Consider the following 19,596-nt stretch of genomic DNA (forward strand, 5'->3'; position numbering starts at 1 on the left):
ATAGAGAAATCTCTGACCAACGATAGAACAAGATCCATTTTGCATCATATTTAAAGGATTCCTTGGTTCGGGTCGAAGAAGCAATGTCACTCGATTATTATCAAATTGACTGCAAGATCAAGTTGGCCCTTGCAAATAGCTTGATGCACTATCTCCCTTCAACCCTTTGAGAGAAATGCGGCATAAGGAAGAAAAATCCATGGACCGACCCCATTGTCTCCACCTCATAGGAACTACGAGATCACCCCAAGGACGCCTTCGGCATCCAGGGGTCGCGGACCGACTATAGAACCCGGTTCAATAAGTGGACCGCATTAGCTGTCCACTTTAGTGAACGTGTCACAATGAATTACTCCTAATTTTCTTTTTATTTATTTTTTGTAAAGACGAAGAAACAAATTCTAATTTCTCACCTATTTACTACGGCGACGAAGAATCAAATTATCACTATATTTATTCATTTTTCTACTCCTTCCAAGTGCAGGATAACTCCCAAGGGTTGCGGGTTTTTTTCTACCAATTGGGGCCCTGCCTTTCAGGTTATACAATTCATCCTTATTGATGAATTATCCACGTCCCTTGTTGATAACTTGGGTATAAATTGATATAATAGGCTCTTAAGTTCATATTGAAAAAAAAAAAAAAAAATCACGAGTTTGACAATAATCTATAACGGCGGTTAATCCATGCGATGCTTGACAGTTTTAAGATAATTCTATTATACGCCAATCAGTGTACAGTTTCAAAAATAGTGTCTATGTTCAATTTCGAAATTAGTGTAATACTCGTATTCAATTTCAGAAATAATGTAGTACTCATGTTTAGTTTCAGAATTAATTAATGTTCAGTTTTCAGAAATAATATTAAGTTTCAAAAATAGTGTAGTACCGTCCGGTTTTAGAAGTAGTGTGTGACTGACACGCAAGTCCAGCGCATCAGCTTTTTATTACTTTTTTCTATTTTATTTTTTATTATATTAACTTTTGTCATTTTCATTAAAGTTTAAACCATTTTCATTAAATAAAGTTATAGGATGGTTTTTTATTAAAATAAACTTAGCTCAAACTCTTTTTATTAAAGCTCTTTATACAATATATGTACTAGCATAGTGTATTTTAAAACACTTCAATTTTCCGTGCACATTTCAGTCATTCATAAAATTACACATTTTTTAAAACTCTAATGTATAAGACACGTGCATGCATACTTTTTACCTTTTTCTAACAATATATATATATATATATATGTATATGTATATATATATATATATATGTATATGTATATATTTTAACACATTTGTCAATAGAGATAGGATCAAATGACAAACATTTAGACAAATATTTTTATACTTTTTGTTATATCTTGGATCTATTTATATTTAACGCTTCTAATTAAAAGTTAAGATGATTACTAAATGATGTGGCAATGACATGGAAATAAAATTAAACTTCAAATAAAACATTTTGATAAAGGAATTTTGTGAAGTTAAAATAGATCCAACCTCCATCTTTCTCATTTCCGTTTAGGTTTGCAATTCTGCAACAATAAAAAGGTCTGCAATACATGCTGTCGACGAAATTCATCTTTGTCTTTGATGCAGTGAATACATCTTAACACGGCTGTACAATACTATTTGTCTGCCTTGAAAATAAAAACAGTTTTATTCATTTTAAGTTTTAATCTTTATTTCTTTATTTATTATATTAATTATAGTCCACTTCATCATTTATGGAAAGAAATCATCTTCGAATCTCTTCCACCAAGGTTATCAGATCAAGTGATCCGGGTCTTTGAAATTTCATCCAACGGCCAAATTTTTTTATAACTTTTAAGAAATCAAAACAGGTAGGCCGTTGGATGAAAATTCAATGTCAAAATATTTGGCCCTTGATACTATGTCTGGTCAATAATAATACACATAAAATCCATGTATTTTAGATGTATTTTTAACATATTTTTAAGAAAAATAATTAAAAACTAAAAAATTATTAAAATATAAAAAATGGCCAAGTTTTCAGATTATTTTGTAGCCGAGCTACCGAATAATACACGTACGTATTCTATTTTACTAACTATGCTTCCTACTATATATGGAAGAATTGTCGAACGTAATTGGACTACAAGAAGCAGCATTTCTGTGGGAAGAGAGATTTTAGAAAGAGAAGTTCCCAAGCAATAGCACAAGTAGAAGCAATGCAAGAATACATAATTATTGTGGATCAGATGATAGACAAAGGAAAAAAGTATATGTTAGCCAATGATGAATTCGATTCATTAGGTTCTTCGATTTGTTCAGAAAATAAACGAGAGACGAGAAAACGTCTTTCACTACGATTAAAAGGAACAACCTCAAATGGACCAAGATAAAATTTCGGGTCTATTTCTTGGTGAACATGATCTGCCATAATCTCTTTGATCCCTTCATTTATGTGTCGGAATAAAGAGAGATTAAATTAAACTATCCAATGAATTAAATTCTTTCTACTCATAATTCTCGACTAAGTATTCTACAGACATTCTCGACTCCGATAATCTATAACTAATTTCATTCAGCATATAAGAAGAGACCTAGTCTGTGCACCTACGCGTTAACACCCTCACGCACCTTCCGCTCCGGCGCCCGCCAATCTAACCAAAGGAGGGAGCTAGCTAAGCTACCAGTACAGTATCCTTCGTATCATAACTTGAGGTTTTTGAAGTAGTTCCAATCTGCCACAGTCTTATGGAAGCTGGAACAGATTGGACATCCTGCTGTGAAGAAATTGGTCGAAGAAAGAAAGGCTACGGTTGTACAACTTCAAATGGTTTTAATCCCTGCTGCTACCACCTACTCTAGCGTCTTCTTCCTGCAACCACAGACGAAGGGAAAGCTGTGTTATAACCCAGGAGTTCTTCGCAAACTTGTTAGCTTTCGTTCAGAAATTTATGACCATACTTTCAGACAATGTCAAAGGACGCACTACAAGAAAAATGGCCTATGGATACAAAATTGAGGACACAATTAATTATTTTGTGGGTAACTAACCAATTTTACACACAAAAAAATTGTATTTGTTTCCTTTGTATAAAGGCACTAATTAATGTGCCCATTCTTCTACAAATTTGGCACAAATATTTTTTCAAGACATCATTATAAAAATAATGGACTCAAATTATCATTTGTGCCAACATTTTACTTCTAAAGACACAATTATTTATTTTTTATTATTTTTCAAATACTTAAGGCCCACACATACCCCACTTTCTCGGCCTTTCTGTCTCTCTCAGTTAACCCACCCACACGCCACACCCCACTTCCCTCTCTCTCCCTTTAACCCCTCCCTCTGTCTCTCTACCCAAATTCTCTCTATCTCAACCAAACAAAATCTATGCATCTCTCTTTACCATTCTCACTTCTCTCAGATATGAGATTTTCTTTCGTTTTTTTCTTGGAAAAACACCTGTGCATCAGATTTGAGAAACACCAACGCCTCCGCATCTCTCTCTATCTCAATCGATCTGTCTCTCCCTCTCGTTGCATCTCACACTCAGATCCCGACTGTCTGTCGTTTGAGAAAGAACTTGAAGAAATGCAAGAGAAGCTTCAGGCAACTAGGCTTTAGAAGGAGAAACCGAGAAGCTCCTTAAGAAGGAGGAGATCTTGAAGTTCAAGAAGGAAGAGCTCCAATCATAGGGCCAAGAGCAAGACAATCTTCAGATGGAGTTGAAGAAGCTGCAGGACTTCAAACTCGTCGAGTCGGTTAAGTCTGAGATCGAATCTAAGATTCTGAGGAAGCACCATCGTCTTCACTATTCCTCAGATCAATGCCATAAGGAGGTAGTTGTTTTATATTTTTCCTAATTCGCAATCAAGTTTTCCTTTTTTTTTGTTTACTTTTTCAAATTTATCGTAATTTTTTGGGATTCCACAGTATTTGGAGGCAAAGGGGTTTAGATGGTTTAGGGGTTCGTTTTTGACCTTTGATACCTTGTGATCGATCAACTGGAATTTCAAAATTGGATAGTTTGTATTTTTGTTAGCTAGCTGTAGAGTTGTATGATAAGCTTGGAGGTATTTGAGCTCATCTCAGTTAAATTTATACAATTATGTCCTATAATTTTTTAAGTTTTGAAAACCTGAGAGAAACAGAGTTCATTACCCTGTGGTTTTTCACGTGGGATGTAACCCTACCTCTATACTTCTGCAATTTTAAAACATTATCTTATATATGACTTTAAAGTTTTTCTTAATTAATTCTTTTTAATCAAATACTATCTGCATTAGTTTCCTTTCCATATTTCTAGTGTTCTAGAATTTTTAGTTTGTGTGTAATGTTTGAATTGATTGTATTAAAATTGGTTGTGATTTTTTCTTTCTTTTGTATTGCAGTACAACAAAGACATAATCTAATCTATAAAGTTGTTTGTTTACATTCTTTGATCAGGAGCTGCTAATCAGTTATTAACACAACTTTATATTGTTGGGTATTTATGGACTTATCATTGTCGTGATCATCAGTACCTATATGGCTATCTAGCTTGTGGCCTTGCTGGTCTCTCTACCGGTATGGCTATCAGCATTGTCGATGATGTCGGTGTTAGGTAATATCTCTCCTTCTCTTGGAAAGGATTGGCCTTACTCTTGCTAAGGGTGTAGATATCATATCTCTTCAATTGTTTCTTAATTTATTTTTTGCACTTGCTCCTTTGATCAATTATTTAGCTACATATATCAGAGTCATGATATGATGGGCATTTTCAAGTGAACATTTTCAATATTAATTTAGATAGTATACAATACCAAATAATGTATTGAAATTTGATATTCTGAACTGAATTCGTCAGATTGTAAATCAGCATGAAGCTACAAGTAGCAACATTGTCAAGCACAAGGAGTTTAATCTTCAAACACTTCGAATTGGTGGCTTAGGTGCTGAGTTTGCAGATATATTTTGAAGAGCTTTTGTATCCCATGTTTTCCCTCCTCACGTGACAAATAAGTAAGATAACTGATTCTTCTAGTTGCGCTGATATCTTTTTGGTATAACTTTATACCACACTCCTTTTTGGAAAGACATTGAACCATGTCGAATCATGATTTAACACATCATTTTGATGCTAGTACATTATTTTAACAAAGCTATTTGAGCATGTCTGAATGATTTTGGATATGCAACTTATCCTTAGAGATAAGTTAGCTATTATCTGCATTGGTGATTGATGAGATTTCTGTTTTTGTGAACTGTGCTAGATTGTTAATGACCCTGAAGTTTTGAGCAAGTTGGTGAAACTAAGAAAAATGTTAGGAATCTATTTGCTAATGCTGAGAATGATCAAAGGGCTCGCGGTAAGGGAAATATATACATGTCAAGTGCACTTAGGCTGGTTTTTCAATAATTTCTAATCTCATTATGTCCTTAATTCCCCTGGAGATCAGAGTGGTTTGCATGCGATAATCTTTGATGAAATGGATGCTATTTGTAAGGTATAAATATTTCCTAGTCTATGCTTTTTACTAAGATTCTTATTCAACTACGATTTATTTTCAATTCAGAAAAAGTTGTGGGACTCTCAGTTTAAGCAAGAAGAGAATGTGGTTTAAGTGAGCTTCATTGCACGAAGAACTTGGGTCCATCGGCTGCAGTGTTGTGGGGGAGGATAGGATTCTGAAGGACTTGGTTGTAAATAACTGAAATACGTGTATATTGTGGGATTTGTTGTAAATAACTGAAGTACATGTATATTGTGGGATTTGTTGTAAATAACTAAAGTACGTGTATACTGTGGGATTTGTTGATTTAAAAGAAAATTCAATTTTTCTACATTAATAATTTTTTTTTAAATAGAACCTATTGGGCACGATTTGAAAATTGTGCGCGTATGATCCTGTCACCTGACAATCTGACATGGTTGTCAGAATTAAGACACAAATAGGCTGTTATTTGTGCTGAACTCTTTGAGCACAATTAGCGATATTGTGTGCTATCAGCAATGGTGACGCCCATAGAGGGCACAGACATAAAGATAGTAGCTGCACTGTTGCTATTGGTCTATGAGCACAATTGTTGGTGCTTTTTGATCTCCAAGGGCACAGATAATTTATTGTGTGCAGTGCTCATTTTTTTTGTAGTGACGCTCCTCCTCTGCCTTCTCTCTTTGATCAGACCAACCTGTGAAACCACTCTCAGTGTTTGAATTTCGCCTACTCGATTCTTCACGTAACCTTTCATCGTGTATTCCTTGGTACAAGCGTTTCAATATGAAAAGAGCAGTATCATAATCCCTCCAATAGTTTCTGCACACCAAGACTCACCCATTACATGAGGAACAGATACTTTTAAATGAATACGAGGAACATTCGGGTAGCAGATAAAGGCAACAAGATCTTAATTAATACGGCCGTTCACCAATTGCCAAAAAAAAATCCCAGCAAGGAAATAAACAAACATGGCTTGGGGATACACGAAAACATTCATCAACAGTATACAGTAGTTTATTAGAGAGAAAAAGAAAAAAAAAAAGATTAATAACAATCCCAATAGCATGTACGAGGAAACATTTGAAGTGAATACGTACGTATGTGCTCCAATTGCAGCAAGATACGGATGTTGAAATGTCTTATCCTGCATGATCATCAAAGACTCATTGAGGAATCAAAGAAATGACCTGGTACTGATGACATAAAGGAAGTAATTGTTATGTCTAACTGAGATAAAGAAAAGCAACAAAGCTACAAGGCAATCAAATGGAAGGCATATTTCTGAAAAGAAAAATCAATGAGAATCAATGGATGCACAAGAACGAGTGTGAATTCTTGTGTGTGTCTGTGTTTGTATGTCTATGTAGAGTTGTAGACTGAATGAGGTGGTGGGAATATCTACGCACTTGAAGCACATGATCAATCCGGCCTTCTTCACTTCCTGTTACTCTTTCCATCATAAGGGAACCGTACGATCTTGCTTCCTTTTCTTGGGTTGTTTCTGATTCTTCTGCTATATAACCAAAACAAAAAAGCGAGATCACTACAGAAGGCCACTTTTATTAAAAGTTTATTCTTTGATGTCAATATCATTAAAAAGAGGAAGATATAGATTGAAGAAGTAAATAAATAAATAAATAAATCTGCTACCTTCTAGGCTGTCCGAGCTTCTTGATTGGCAAACTGTCAGCACTTTAACCTGTGTTCAAACATAAAAGAACCTTGATTTTATAACAACTTCTAACATAGTATAGAAACCAAATCATAGATGTAAATTGAATAACACAATTTATAAAATAAAAAAAAAAAAAAAAAGGACTGATTAAACCCTAATTAAGTCCTTTGAAACTTAGTTTGTTTAAACTTATAAGTTAGCCGTACTATATTGTGTAAACTAATTTGTACAGAGAGAGAGAGAGAGAGGATTCACATATTCAAAGTCCAAAACCCTAGTTTACTGAGACTATCATAACATATATACAATTACTATACATACGGCTGATGTACGACCATAACAGATTAGAAGTTATATCAACTTCTAGAAGTCTAACCACGCCTACCTTTACGAAGTTTAGACGATCCATTATTGTTTGAGAATGAGCAGCTAAATCTTCAGTAAATTCCTACATCACAAAGCAGTGTGCAAGTGAGAGAGAGAGAGAGAGAGAGAGAGAGAGAGAGAGAGAGAGAGAGAGAGAGAACGCGTGGGGAAGGGAGAAGTTAAGGTGAGCGATCCACAATCATGTATATGTTAAAAATTATTTACCTGAAATCCAATATGCAACCGCTTTCCACCTTTGTGATAGGGTATGATAACAGGTCGCTTGCCGATGTATTCTTTACATACAAGTGGTTCTATTCTGCATTTCAATATGAGAAAAGTTCTATCATGTGCTCCTAGATCAACATGTACAATTAAATAAGAGAACCCAAAATAATAAAATAAATAAGCGATAAACATAAAGTTGTTTTATGTGTATACAAGAACTTCCTGATGATATCATCAGTTTTTTTTTTTGCACTGTCAGCTAACTAAGTGGAATCTATTCAATAAAAGGTTCATGTCATGCACTGCAAACCATATCCCTAAGAGAAACGACATCTGGTACTGGTTCAACTTAAATTGGATTTCATATTAATAAATACAAACATCACAAGAGCTGGATTGTAACAGACCTATATGCAACAGGATCGAAGGGGTGAAATATATTGAATATTTGCCGACAAGCTGGCATCTCCTCACTTATATTTTCATTACTTACCTTTCCTTACTTCAATTTCTTGATTCTTCACGCATTGATTTATGATCAACATTTAATCACCAAATCCTAAAGCTAAAACTCACACTTCCCACCAATGTCCCTCACATTGCTCAATTCACTAAACAAGGCTATTTTCTCAATTATTTAATCTCATTTATTATATGGCTACATCTAACGTCTTGTTAGACTGCCTACGTATCCTAAACAGGGATCAATTCATTCGTAGTTCGCAATGATTAATTGTAGGTAACAAGCATAGATCACTTCAGAAGTGTTTGCGGAACTATCAATTATATGCCTATGAAAGAAAAAGACCCACTCACCTGGAGTCCACACTATGATTATCTTGCACGCACATCGAGACATCACGATCTATCGTCGCCTGTGACCAATTATCAAATCACGTCTCAAAGTGCTTACCGATAGAATACATAATTTACATAAAACATATCCTCAAGGACCTTCAAGAATAATTTGAGACCCATTGACCAAAAGTCAATCGTCGATCTTTGATCGACGGTAGGATCTACAACCCTGTATAACTCGATTCAGAAGATCTGCATATCAGATTTCCAATCTGTAACTTCAAAAGATCCACATTATGCTTCTAGAATAACATACTAAAATTTTATTACGATCCAACGGTTGGATCCTCGCCAATTCCCAAAACTGATTAGTGGTTAACGTTTTATTTTATGAGCTTACAAATCCAATTCGGAAATATCTGTACGTCGGATTCCCAACCCATAAGTTCCTACATTCTTCAAATATTATGTACTACAATGTAACAAAGTTTCGTGACGATCCAATGGTTGGATCGTCGATTCACATAAATACCTATTAACGTATCGTAGAGAATTTAGGTTCCAACTATCAACCTACGTCAATCAAATATCAAGACTAAATTCAAGACATTTAACATAGCCTAAAAGTAGCATTGGCGGCCCACTGGCCACGCGCCGCCGCAGGTGGCAGTCGGCCGCCCCGACTCGCCGGAAAATCCAACTATTTCCAAAAATTACCAAAATTTACAGGAATTAAGATCTCAAAGAGAGGAACAACTTTCATATCTGTTACAAGGTCCAAAAGTGGACGGAAGATGGTCAATTTTGCCCACGAAGCCGGTGGGTGCCTAAAGCTTCCCGGTGTCGATTCGTCGTCTACGGTGGTCCAACGGGGTCAAGGTTGGTTGGGTTTTTCTCCTGGGAAGATGGGCTACAAATCCCAAGTGGTGGCATTGGCCATCGCTTTGCCGATTTTTCGGAAAATCAAAAAGGGTGGCCGGAGCACCGTGAGAACTGTCAATTTTCGTGGCCTCAAACCGCCACATACCGTGGTTAATCAAGGTGGTTCTTGGGTGAGTTTTGTAGAGGGGAATGAGAGCTTCAAGGTGGTGGTGGTGGTGTCAAAAAAATCCACCAAAGTTGGCCGAAATCGGCCTTGGAAAATAGGTGGTCGCAAGTGGAAAAACCCACGGGAAAGTTGGGAGCATTTTTTTTTTTTTTTTTTTTTAATTTTCTTCTTTCTTTCTGATTTCTCATTGGTCCTCCATCCCTTTTAATTTGATTGGTCCCTTTTTCTCTTTACTTAAGGCTGATTAGTTAGTCTTCACACAAGGTGGGAGTTCAAATAATTTAACTACCTTTAAATAACCAACTTCAAACGTCCGTAGTTATACCGTTATAATTCGGACTCACAAACGGCTTTCACCTATGCTTTCGTAGTGGCAAGTACTACAAGGATATGCTAAAAGAATAAGTCATACGTCACTCTAACCGATGATCAACAGAAGTCAAAGTCTTTGCCTCTAGGGCATTTTCGTAAATTCACGCTTCTAAAATTAATAAAAACATAAAATTTGGAACGGATTATCACAGTCAAAGCCTCTTAATCAAATCTTAGAAAAGAATCAATGTTTAATATAAAAAGTATTGAAAAAATGCAGGAAATTCTAAGATGTTTAACCAACTAATTCAATGTACACGCCAATTTGTTTTCCAAAAAGAATAACCTAAAACTTGATTTGGAAGAAAATATTATATTTTCATGAAAATATCTCCAACCGCTACATTTTCTTAAAAATTATTTCATCCAAATATGCTCGTCACATACCAAACAAATCTTCATAAGATTAACTAGTGCTACTGTCTTAAGGTCCACGTTTTGAAACCTGTGATGAATCATTTGTTGTCACAACCAATGCTCACGAACTTGTTGTCAATGTATGATACGATGACCATTTTAGGCATAGCTAGGGAAGACTCATTTTTAATGTTATCTATGATCACATCCGATTTGTTGTAGCACTTACAAGCAATATATTGGATAATATGCAGCTTCCCATCCGCGGATATGTTTGTAACCTTAACATTAGTTTGTGTAAGAATTTTTAAGAATTATCAACATAGCATTGCAGTTTCTATTTTATTATAATCAAATTAGTCAACTTTTTTTGTCTGTTATTCCATCAAAGCTTCACTTGCTGATTTGTCCGGATAGTCAATTTAAAAACCCCCACAAACCCACATGGGTGAATAAAATTCGTTCAAGAAATTAGGAATTGCAGAATATGACAACATTGAATAGTATAAGAACTGCAAGAGTAGACAGGCAGAAGAGAAAAGGGAGAAATTACACATTGGAATATATGCCAACATTGAATAGTATAACCTTGGATCGTGGGCAAAAGACAAAAGAGGTAATATGAAAACATTGAAGAGTATAAACTTTCTCTCGTACCGCCAAAATTTCTTAAAAGGAAAAAAAAGAAAAATTGCAGCCCAAGAGATGAGGATTGAACCGCGAGGGTGGCGCGAGAAGACTCGGATTGATGTGATACCAAGAAAGAGGCACGCCATGTATAAGGTTTTTTTTTGGAAACTCACGCCATGCATAAGTTTGTGAAGAAGGATATAGTTCACCTTAGCATTTCGTATTGATTTACATATAATTAATAAAAAAAAATAAGTCCAAAACAGAAATATATGGCTAATTAGTAATTTTTATTAATTTATAGCTAAATAACCTTGAATTTTAGTCAATTAATTCTTGGTTTTTCTATTTATGCTTGGCCTAAGACTGTTTTATTACAAGTTTGAAATTGGGCTCGCAATTTTATTTGGACAGGGTGTACAAATTCTCGGATAAACTGCTGTTCGCGCCTGTTTCAGACTTTATTCATAATGGAAATTGGTTTTGCCCTATTGATATAACAAGTGCCACCCTTTTTGCTATATGGTCTGAAATTTTAACAATTAAGCTTCCCTTGTTGAGATTGGATGATAAACTAATTTGGTTGACTGCTTCCGATGGTGTACTATCTTTATCTTTGGCTTATGACTTTAAGCGTAGTAAGCAAGTAGTTGTTCCTTGGAATAGATGGGTTTGGAGTAGATGTTTTGGACCACGTAATTCTATTTTAGTATGGCCTTTTCTTCATGGTAAACTTTTAACTGATGATTTAATGCTTCACCAGGGATTCTCTTTTGCGTCGATGTGCTCTTTGTGTTGCAAGGCTACTGAGTTAGCTCAATATTTATTTTTCAAGTGCTCATTTTCTTTGGAAATTTGGCATAGGGTTTTAGCCTTATTTCAAGTTTCTACATTATTCTCTGATATCACATCATTTTTTCTTATCCCTTGTGGCTTGGTTTTTGTACTCAACTTCAATTATTGTGGTGGGGGTATAATTGGGGCAAGTTTTTTCACACTTTGGCAAGCTCGAAATTTAATCCATTTAGAAGGAAAAATGTTTACAGTTGATCAGTTGGTTAATGGCATTCGCTTGCAAGTTTGTGAGGTGAATTCTTGTGGTATGGGTTTTGTTAAATTCAATTGATGAGCTTTGCATTCTTAGAGCACTTGGAGTGCATGGAATGCCCTCAAGGGCACCTAGAATTCATGAGGTTATTTGGACTTCTCCTTATTCTTTTCAAGTTAAAGTTAACATTGACGGTGTGGCTCATGGTTCTTCGAGTATGGCTGGTTTTGGTGGTATTTTTCGCGACCACTTGGGTCATTGTCTTGGATGCTTTGTAGGATCTTTTGGTATTGCTACTGCCTTGGAGGCAGAACTTAAATAATTCATGCTATTTATATAGCTTTGGAGAGGGGTTGACATTCTTTTTGGATTGAGTGTGATTCTTGTTTAGCAGTGCATTTTCTTTCTAATGGATCGTCTCAAGTGCCTTGGCATTTATCGGTTGATTGAGCAAATTGTTATATCACCCTCTCTTCCATGCAAGTTTGGTTTTCTCACATTTATCGCGAAGGAAATCAGGTGGCAGATTGTTTGGCAAACTATGGTGTTGATCATGTTGGGGTTCATTGGTGGGATTCTTGTCCGTTGTGTGCAGTTGCAGCTTTTGCTCATAATCTTGCGGGGCTTCCAAATTCTTGTTTCTCTTAGAAGTTCTCTTAATTGATTTTTTGTTTCTATTATCTTCTTCTTGTTAGGGTTTGGCCTCATGTCCCCTTTAACTTACTGTATCTTTCCTTTTTTTTGCTTTAATATATTTTCACAATAATGTCTTTTTCCATGATAGCAATGCTGGAGTGGATGTGAAATTATTATTTTAATTTATTAAAATAAAATTTAAAAATTTAAAAAAAAAAAGTTAATTCTTGGTGCTCATTTAAGGGTAATCCTAGTGATACATAAAATTTTAATTTTGATAATTCGTTTACAAGTTAAGTGTGCATTACGAAACAATGGATGTAGTTTGAGAAGGGGAAAAAAAGAACTCCATGGGATACAATAATCATTAAGTGCAACTTTTTTTCATTCACTGCAAAATTACATTTACTCCAAACTAAACAAGGTAATTAAATTAAATTAACTGATAGACATAAGTACTCAATGTTCAATGGCACAATCATCTCCCATCATCACTAACTGGTAATGCAACGTGGTTCGTCATAGTATGATACCCCGAACTTGAATAACCACCTCCTTCATAACTAATAGTTTCCATTGATATTCCTCCAAGCAAGCACTCAGTTTCTTCCAAATTGGAATTCTTATTAACCCATGGATGCATTACCAGTGGTGGAGGGAAGAAGGGACCAGGGTGGGTTTAGGCCATCCTCACTATATTTTTAGCTTGCTTGTTCTACTGCAATCCTTCAAATTCCACCTCCCAAGTCCCAACAAATCCGTTTCACATCCCTATTTTTACACTAATATTTGTATTTTACTCTCTCATCTCTCTTGCAAATTACTTGTTTGAATGATGATTTTGTTTTTGTTAAATTGATCTATTGAAAATTTTTTAATTGATTATCAAATTTGTTTTGGGTTTGTAAACTTGAGCGAGTATTTTTGCTATATTGTGAAGAGCAACCTATTCAACCGAATGGGTGATTTGTAGATGAATAATTGTTTTGTTGCTTATATTGATAAAGATATTTTAAATAATATAGGTGACGAGCCTATCAGGATATGGTTTTAAAATATGAAAACTCCGAAACTATAGACATCGCTTTTCTCAGTCAATTGGCTTATCTGCAGGTATTCCGGGTCTAATTACCCGAGAGTTCCTTGCACCGTTGTAGATAACTGAGCTTCGTCCAATGGAACCAATCTTGAGGCTCCAAAGTCAGACACCTTGGCTGTGAGATTCTCATCTAAGAGTACGTTTGTAGACTTGACATCCCCGTGAATGATAGGAACTGAAGCTGCAGAGTGCAAGTATGATAGCACTCCAGCAGTTTCTGTAACCATCCGTAGATGAATTTCCCAAGGCGCGTTGAATTTGGATGATTTGGTTGTGTTACTGATGTATTCAAATAGGGTTCCGTGGGTGACAAATTCATAAACTAGTAGGGGGACTTCAGTTTCGAAACAACAACCTAAAAGCTTGACCAAATTCCTGTGGTTGATTTGGGACAGTACGACCACTTCATTTATGAATTGCTCTATCTGGCATTGATCCACCATTTTGGACTTCTTGATTGCAACTACTCGGCCGTCTGCTAAAATTCCTTTGTAGACTGTACCGAACCCTCCTTTGCTAATGATTCTAGTCTCATGAAAAATTTGGTGGCCTTCTCAAGTTCTCCTGTTGTGAAGATTTTCACCGTTGCTTGAGAGGATCCTTGCCGTTTTGAAAGTTGCTGTTGTAGCATGATCCCTCCATTTTGCCTGAAGAACTTCTCCTTCAGCTTCATGAGCTTCCATCTTTTGTATCCCAAATACAACCAAGAGATGCATGTTAACAGGGATACGAGGCCTACGCCGATTCCTACATATCCAACAAATTAATTGTAACCCTGGTCGTTATAACCAAATGAAATGAGTATGCATTGCTATATAGATCATATGTGAAGAAAGTTGAGGTTCCACCATAAAACCAATTGGCAGTATGGGGAGTAATCTAACCTCTTATAAGCCCATGCATGGTCTCTCCTCCCATTAATGTCGAACTCATTCTCAATAGATTTTATGGTGAAACCTCAACTTTCTTCAATATGTACCGACTTCTTTTTTATCACATCTCTAACGAAGTTTGGATTCTTTCAAAACATGTGGAACAGCATTGAATCACTTGTTAGTATATATGTGCATGTTTACCAACGACAATTTGGATAACAAAGTTCCGATCAGGGTTGCAACCTTCTCCGTCTTTTCTACCTTCACCATGGTACCCCTTTTGGCAAGGACAAGTATGGTTTCCCTCTGTATTTATACAGTTTTTCTTGCATGTATTGAGCTCTGGAACCTCACATTCATCAATGTCTCCAAAACAACATAACCCATCCAACTTACCAATCGGGTACCACCGGAAGTTGTGTATTTTTCAAATAATCCAACCACACATATTGGAGAAGTTGAACTTGCCCTCTTGGACAAGTACACATTCGTATGATTTTTAAAACTCATTGCACTTACCTAGAAAGAAGTCATTCCTTGAGCAATGGGTGTTTGACGACAGCCGATACCAGTGCAGTAACCATCGGCAACATAGTCAATGCTGGCATACACTGTAGTGCACCCACCAATGTACCCGTAGTTTCCATTTTTGTCACCCTTAATGTCCCAATAGGTGTCACAACCAACTGCGACAAACACGTTGTCGGTGTTTGATATGAAGAATTTGGAAAGAGTGACAGAATTGGTGAAGCCGTCAATCGGCTGGCCTGATTTTTTGTAACATTGTACGGCTGTGTATAGGGTAAAGTAAAGCTTCCCATCCACGGATATGTTTGTGAGTTCGATCGAATAACTCTTTCTAAGAAATGGTTTTGGGGGGTCATAATGTGTTTCATTACAAGTAATGAGGAAATCCTCATTAAAGTAACAGCCCTCTTTTGTACCATATGGATATGGAATGCTAACATTCCCACATTTATCTTGACACCCGGTTTGACTTCTATTTGACCGGGAGGAGGAAGAGAAGGAAGAGGTGGAGTGGTTAATTGTGGTGTTTGGGCTGAAGTGGCTGCTGCTAATAGTACCTCTATTATTATTATGAGGATGATAAGGTGCAGAAACGCTTTTTGTTTGCTCATGGTCCTGGCTTCTAAGTTTTGTTGTTGAAAAAAGAGATGTTTTAGTCCTTTTATAGGTAGGGATAGGTAGGGATGAGGAAGACTTGGAGAGGAAGACTGGGAGAGGAGACTTGTGAATTGATTGAGCAAACCTTGGAGAGGATACCTGCCATAACTTAGTTATGACGTGTTATTAATTTATGCGTGGACGTGGTTCATTTTCACAATCAGACAAAATAAAATAAATATCATCAAACAATGTAAGTTCAACGAGAAAACATTACCTAATACTTACACTACACTAACTATATCATTACAACTTGGGACTGTAATTATCATGTCCTTGATCTCTATGGAACTTGGGGATTACTGAATGTACGTATCTTCTAGATGAATCTCTAACTATACATGTTAATGAAACAAAACGAACCGTAGTTCTTCAAGAAATTACTGGGAATTAAGGTGGTTGAAAGAGTCGACCGTAACTTTAACTTGTGGCTTGGGGGAGCAATCACAAACTCTTAAGTCTTTGGAGTTAAAAAGGGGCTCACTCTGGAATTGGTCGGTGAGACGTACAACGAGTCACTATTCAAAATAGATTTATTAGAGGAAGTTTCTTTCTTTTTTGTCCAGGTCAAACTATTAAAAAATTCACTAAAATCACCGTCCATGCTTAAAGATACTCGTCGAGGAGTCAGCTACACCTGCCAAAGCAGTTGCAATCGTTACTAGTGTTAGGGTTTTGTTTGGTGAACCGGATTTTGGAATACTCGCTAGATTAAAAGTATGTTGAATGAAAAAATGAATCCAAACTTCTAAACTTGTTTAGTCATAAAGTTCAAATAAGAGATTGGAAATCAATTACGCTAGTTGAATTGCAGTAGCCGATCAACCAAAGTAATTATCTGTTGAGCAAATGTGAATTGTGATGGGTTTTATTATCGTGTTTGAAGGATCTCCATTTTTTTTTTTTTTTTTGATAGAAAAGGACTTGATTAAAGAGAAAAGCCCCTAGGGCAACCCGTTTGATTACAATCAAAGAGAAAGGCTTGACGAGCAGCCATCGAAAGAGTTATCTCCCAAATATGAAAATCATTAACAGAGAAACCAACTTGTTATGGCATCCGTCAGAAAATTGGTCTCCTGAAAACATGTTTCCCACTAGTATCCTTAAAGAAACCTGCCAGTCGACCAATCTTCATCTAGAATGGTTCTCAGTCCAGCCGCAGATAGACTCAATAACAAGTTTGAATCTAACTGGACTTAATTAATTATGATAAGACAAATAAATAGTTTATGAATCTCACTTTTTTATATAGGAGATCTCACTTTTTTTATATAGGAGATATTGCGGAAGGATAATCAAACACTGGGCATCATATACGATTAATATTTTTAATCGCTTGAATTATAAATTTTTATCTAAATCAATAAAATAGATTGCATTCCTCTTATAATATTATTTTTTACGGGAACAAATACAACTCTCAACATTTTCTATGTGCTTGTTCATTGGTTTTGCGGGTGAAAACTTGGATGCAACATAAAACTTGGACTTGAGGAATCTTTGCAATTTCATCATCTAAAATGAGAAAGCTTTAATTAGAAGGCACAAATGATGACGAGCTACCATAAGTTTGCCTCACTAACTTCATTAATTAATTAATTATATACTAAGCATGAACCAAATTGCAGATTAATTAGTTGAAGCATGAATCAAATTGCAGATTAATTAGTTGAATATACATATCAAAGATGGAAGACATAGCACACAGAGACATGAAGAGATCGAGCAAGGCCATGAGATCCACCCCATTTGTCGTCTTCCTTAGCTTTCGTTTTGCTTAGTTGTTTGCCTGTCACATATCACCATTATTTACCCATCCATTCAAGCTTCACCATTTTTGTTCTGTTTTTTATGCCTCCAACAGCCTCATTTACTTCATCACCATAGGTATATCTTGAGTTAAATTGTAGCAATAGTCTCTCAACTTTAATTAAATTGGAGCAATGGTCCATCAACTAAAAATTCATTACCATTGGTCCCTCAACTCATCAAAACGTGTAGCTATGGTCCTTTTCGTCAACTCCGTCAGAATTCTGTCAAAATGAGTTATGTTGGAAGGACCATTGCTACAATTGAGTTAAAGTTGAAGGACCATTGCTCCAATTGGGTTAAAGTTGAGGAACCATTTTTCTAGTTAGATTACAGTTGAGGGACCATTGATACAATTTTTCTTATTTGATTTTCTATTTTGCCCCTTGATTCAGCCTCACGTGCATGGCACGTGACTCATTTTGACTAAAGTTCTAACAGAGTTGACAAAAAGGATCATAGTTGCATGTTTTGATGAGTTAAGAGACCATTTGTAATAGATTTTTAGTTGAATGATCATTGCTCCAATTGGATTAAAGTTGAGAGACACTGACTATAATTTACTCGTATATCGCTATATGAGTGTCTTTGGGCCCAAAATGATGGAGTTGGGCCGAGTACGATTATTATAGGTTCTGCCTATAGTAAAACAGAATTGAATCTCATGTTTATTTGGCAAAAGGCCCAGCTCAAAGTGGGGTCACGCATAGAAATAGAAAACACAACTAAATTTGATAACAACTTGCGGCGTTCTGCCAATTGTTTATTCTTAATGGCTCCAAGTTTTAATTTTATTTATTTATTTGGTTCGGGAATTAAACGAATTGCGTAATATATTGTATTGCACATACAACTTTGAGAGGACTGTTTAGCAATGGCAACCATTTTTTCGTTTCTTTTTGGGTTGTTTTGATCTTATATTTTGAATAAAGAAATAAACATCACAGAAGAGGGATGGTTTGAATCTTTTTTCGGTTTTAAATGCATATATTTACAAGTCATGTGATGCTAAACTCGCTAATTTAGTTTTTGCAGGCCAACTTATAATATGACCATTAGATTAAACATTTTATTTAAAATCATTTTATCCAAATGTGCTCGTCAGATATCAAACAAATACTGATAAGATTAATGAGAACTACTCTCCTATGGTTCTCATTTTGAGACACATGAGGAGTCACTGAATCGTCTCTCCTTTCTACTAATTATGAATCCTTTGTTGTCACAACCAACGCTCACGAACTTGTTGTCAATGTATGATATGGTGAACATTTTAGGCATAGTGAGGGAAGACTCTTTTTTAATGTTATCTATGATCGCAACCGGATTGTTATAGCACTTACAAGCAATATATTGGGTAATACATAGCTTCCCATCCACGGATATGTTTGTAACCTTAACATTAGTTTGTGTAAGAAATGGTTTTTGAGGGTGATAATCTGTGTCGTCATTACAAGTGATGAGGAATTTAGTTTATGTTTTACTTAGAAAATTAGTTTTAAAGTTTTTCCTTGCATTTTTCTTCATTTATATCTATATATATAAAGTCAGAAGGCAAAAACGATGAAACATTCAAAAATTCCAAAACTGTCCTCACTTCGTACACAAGGCTATATATCTATATATCTCTACTAATTAATAAAATACTCATTGTCAAGCAAAATCCTATGAAATTACCAGTTTAACCCTCTAACTAAAACATAACATGAATAAGAAATATGGGAAAAAATGTAATTTCACACAACCAAATTTTGCTGTTTTTTTTTTTTTTTCAAAGCCTCACCTACATGTAATCCTAACATATATCTAATTAAAAAAATAAAAATAAATAAATAAATAACTTCTCACTCCCACATTCTCTATCACTCTTTTCCTCTCTCATTCTATTTCAAAAACAAAAATAAAAAAATTTCACACATACTTTGTGTGTGCCCATATGCTAGTATCTATATATATATATATATATATATATGGACCCGAACCTGGGTGATCTATCCATGACCAGGATGAAG

The 19,596-nt window shown here is 35.5% G+C and overlaps 1 protein-coding gene, 1 long non-coding RNA gene and 1 pseudogene across 2 annotated transcripts; 1 reads left to right on the forward strand and 2 right to left on the reverse strand.

Annotated features, from left to right (window-relative positions):
• The first annotated feature begins 3,706 nt into the window (after positions 1-3,706).
• On the forward strand, positions 3,707-5,723 carry LOC137716871 (uncharacterized). The gene is made up of 3 exons (XR_011065755.1): positions 3,707-3,817; positions 4,425-4,979; positions 5,231-5,723. It is a non-coding gene; the product is annotated as an uncharacterized lncRNA (long non-coding RNA).
• A 355-nt stretch (positions 5,724-6,078) lies between these two features.
• On the reverse strand, positions 6,079-8,205 carry LOC137716976 (phospholipase SGR2-like). The gene is made up of 7 exons (XM_068456307.1): positions 8,135-8,205; positions 7,725-7,818; positions 7,519-7,581; positions 7,109-7,157; positions 6,865-6,971; positions 6,556-6,602; positions 6,079-6,274 (listed from the first exon to the last, which is right to left on the reverse strand). The coding sequence occupies exons 1-7, from the start codon at positions 8,191-8,193 to the stop codon at positions 6,079-6,081; spliced, it is 615 nt and encodes a 204-aa protein (XP_068312408.1). The 5' UTR covers positions 8,194-8,205.
• Positions 8,206-13,666: 5,461 nt separating this feature from the next.
• Positions 13,667-15,729, reverse strand: LOC137716978 (wall-associated receptor kinase 2-like; annotated as a pseudogene).
• Positions 15,730-19,596: the final 3,867 nt, after the last annotated feature.

This window comes from Pyrus communis, chromosome 15 (genome assembly GCF_963583255.1).
Source record: "Pyrus communis chromosome 15, drPyrComm1.1, whole genome shotgun sequence".
In the NCBI taxonomy this organism is placed as follows: domain Eukaryota; kingdom Viridiplantae; phylum Streptophyta; class Magnoliopsida; order Rosales; family Rosaceae; genus Pyrus; species Pyrus communis.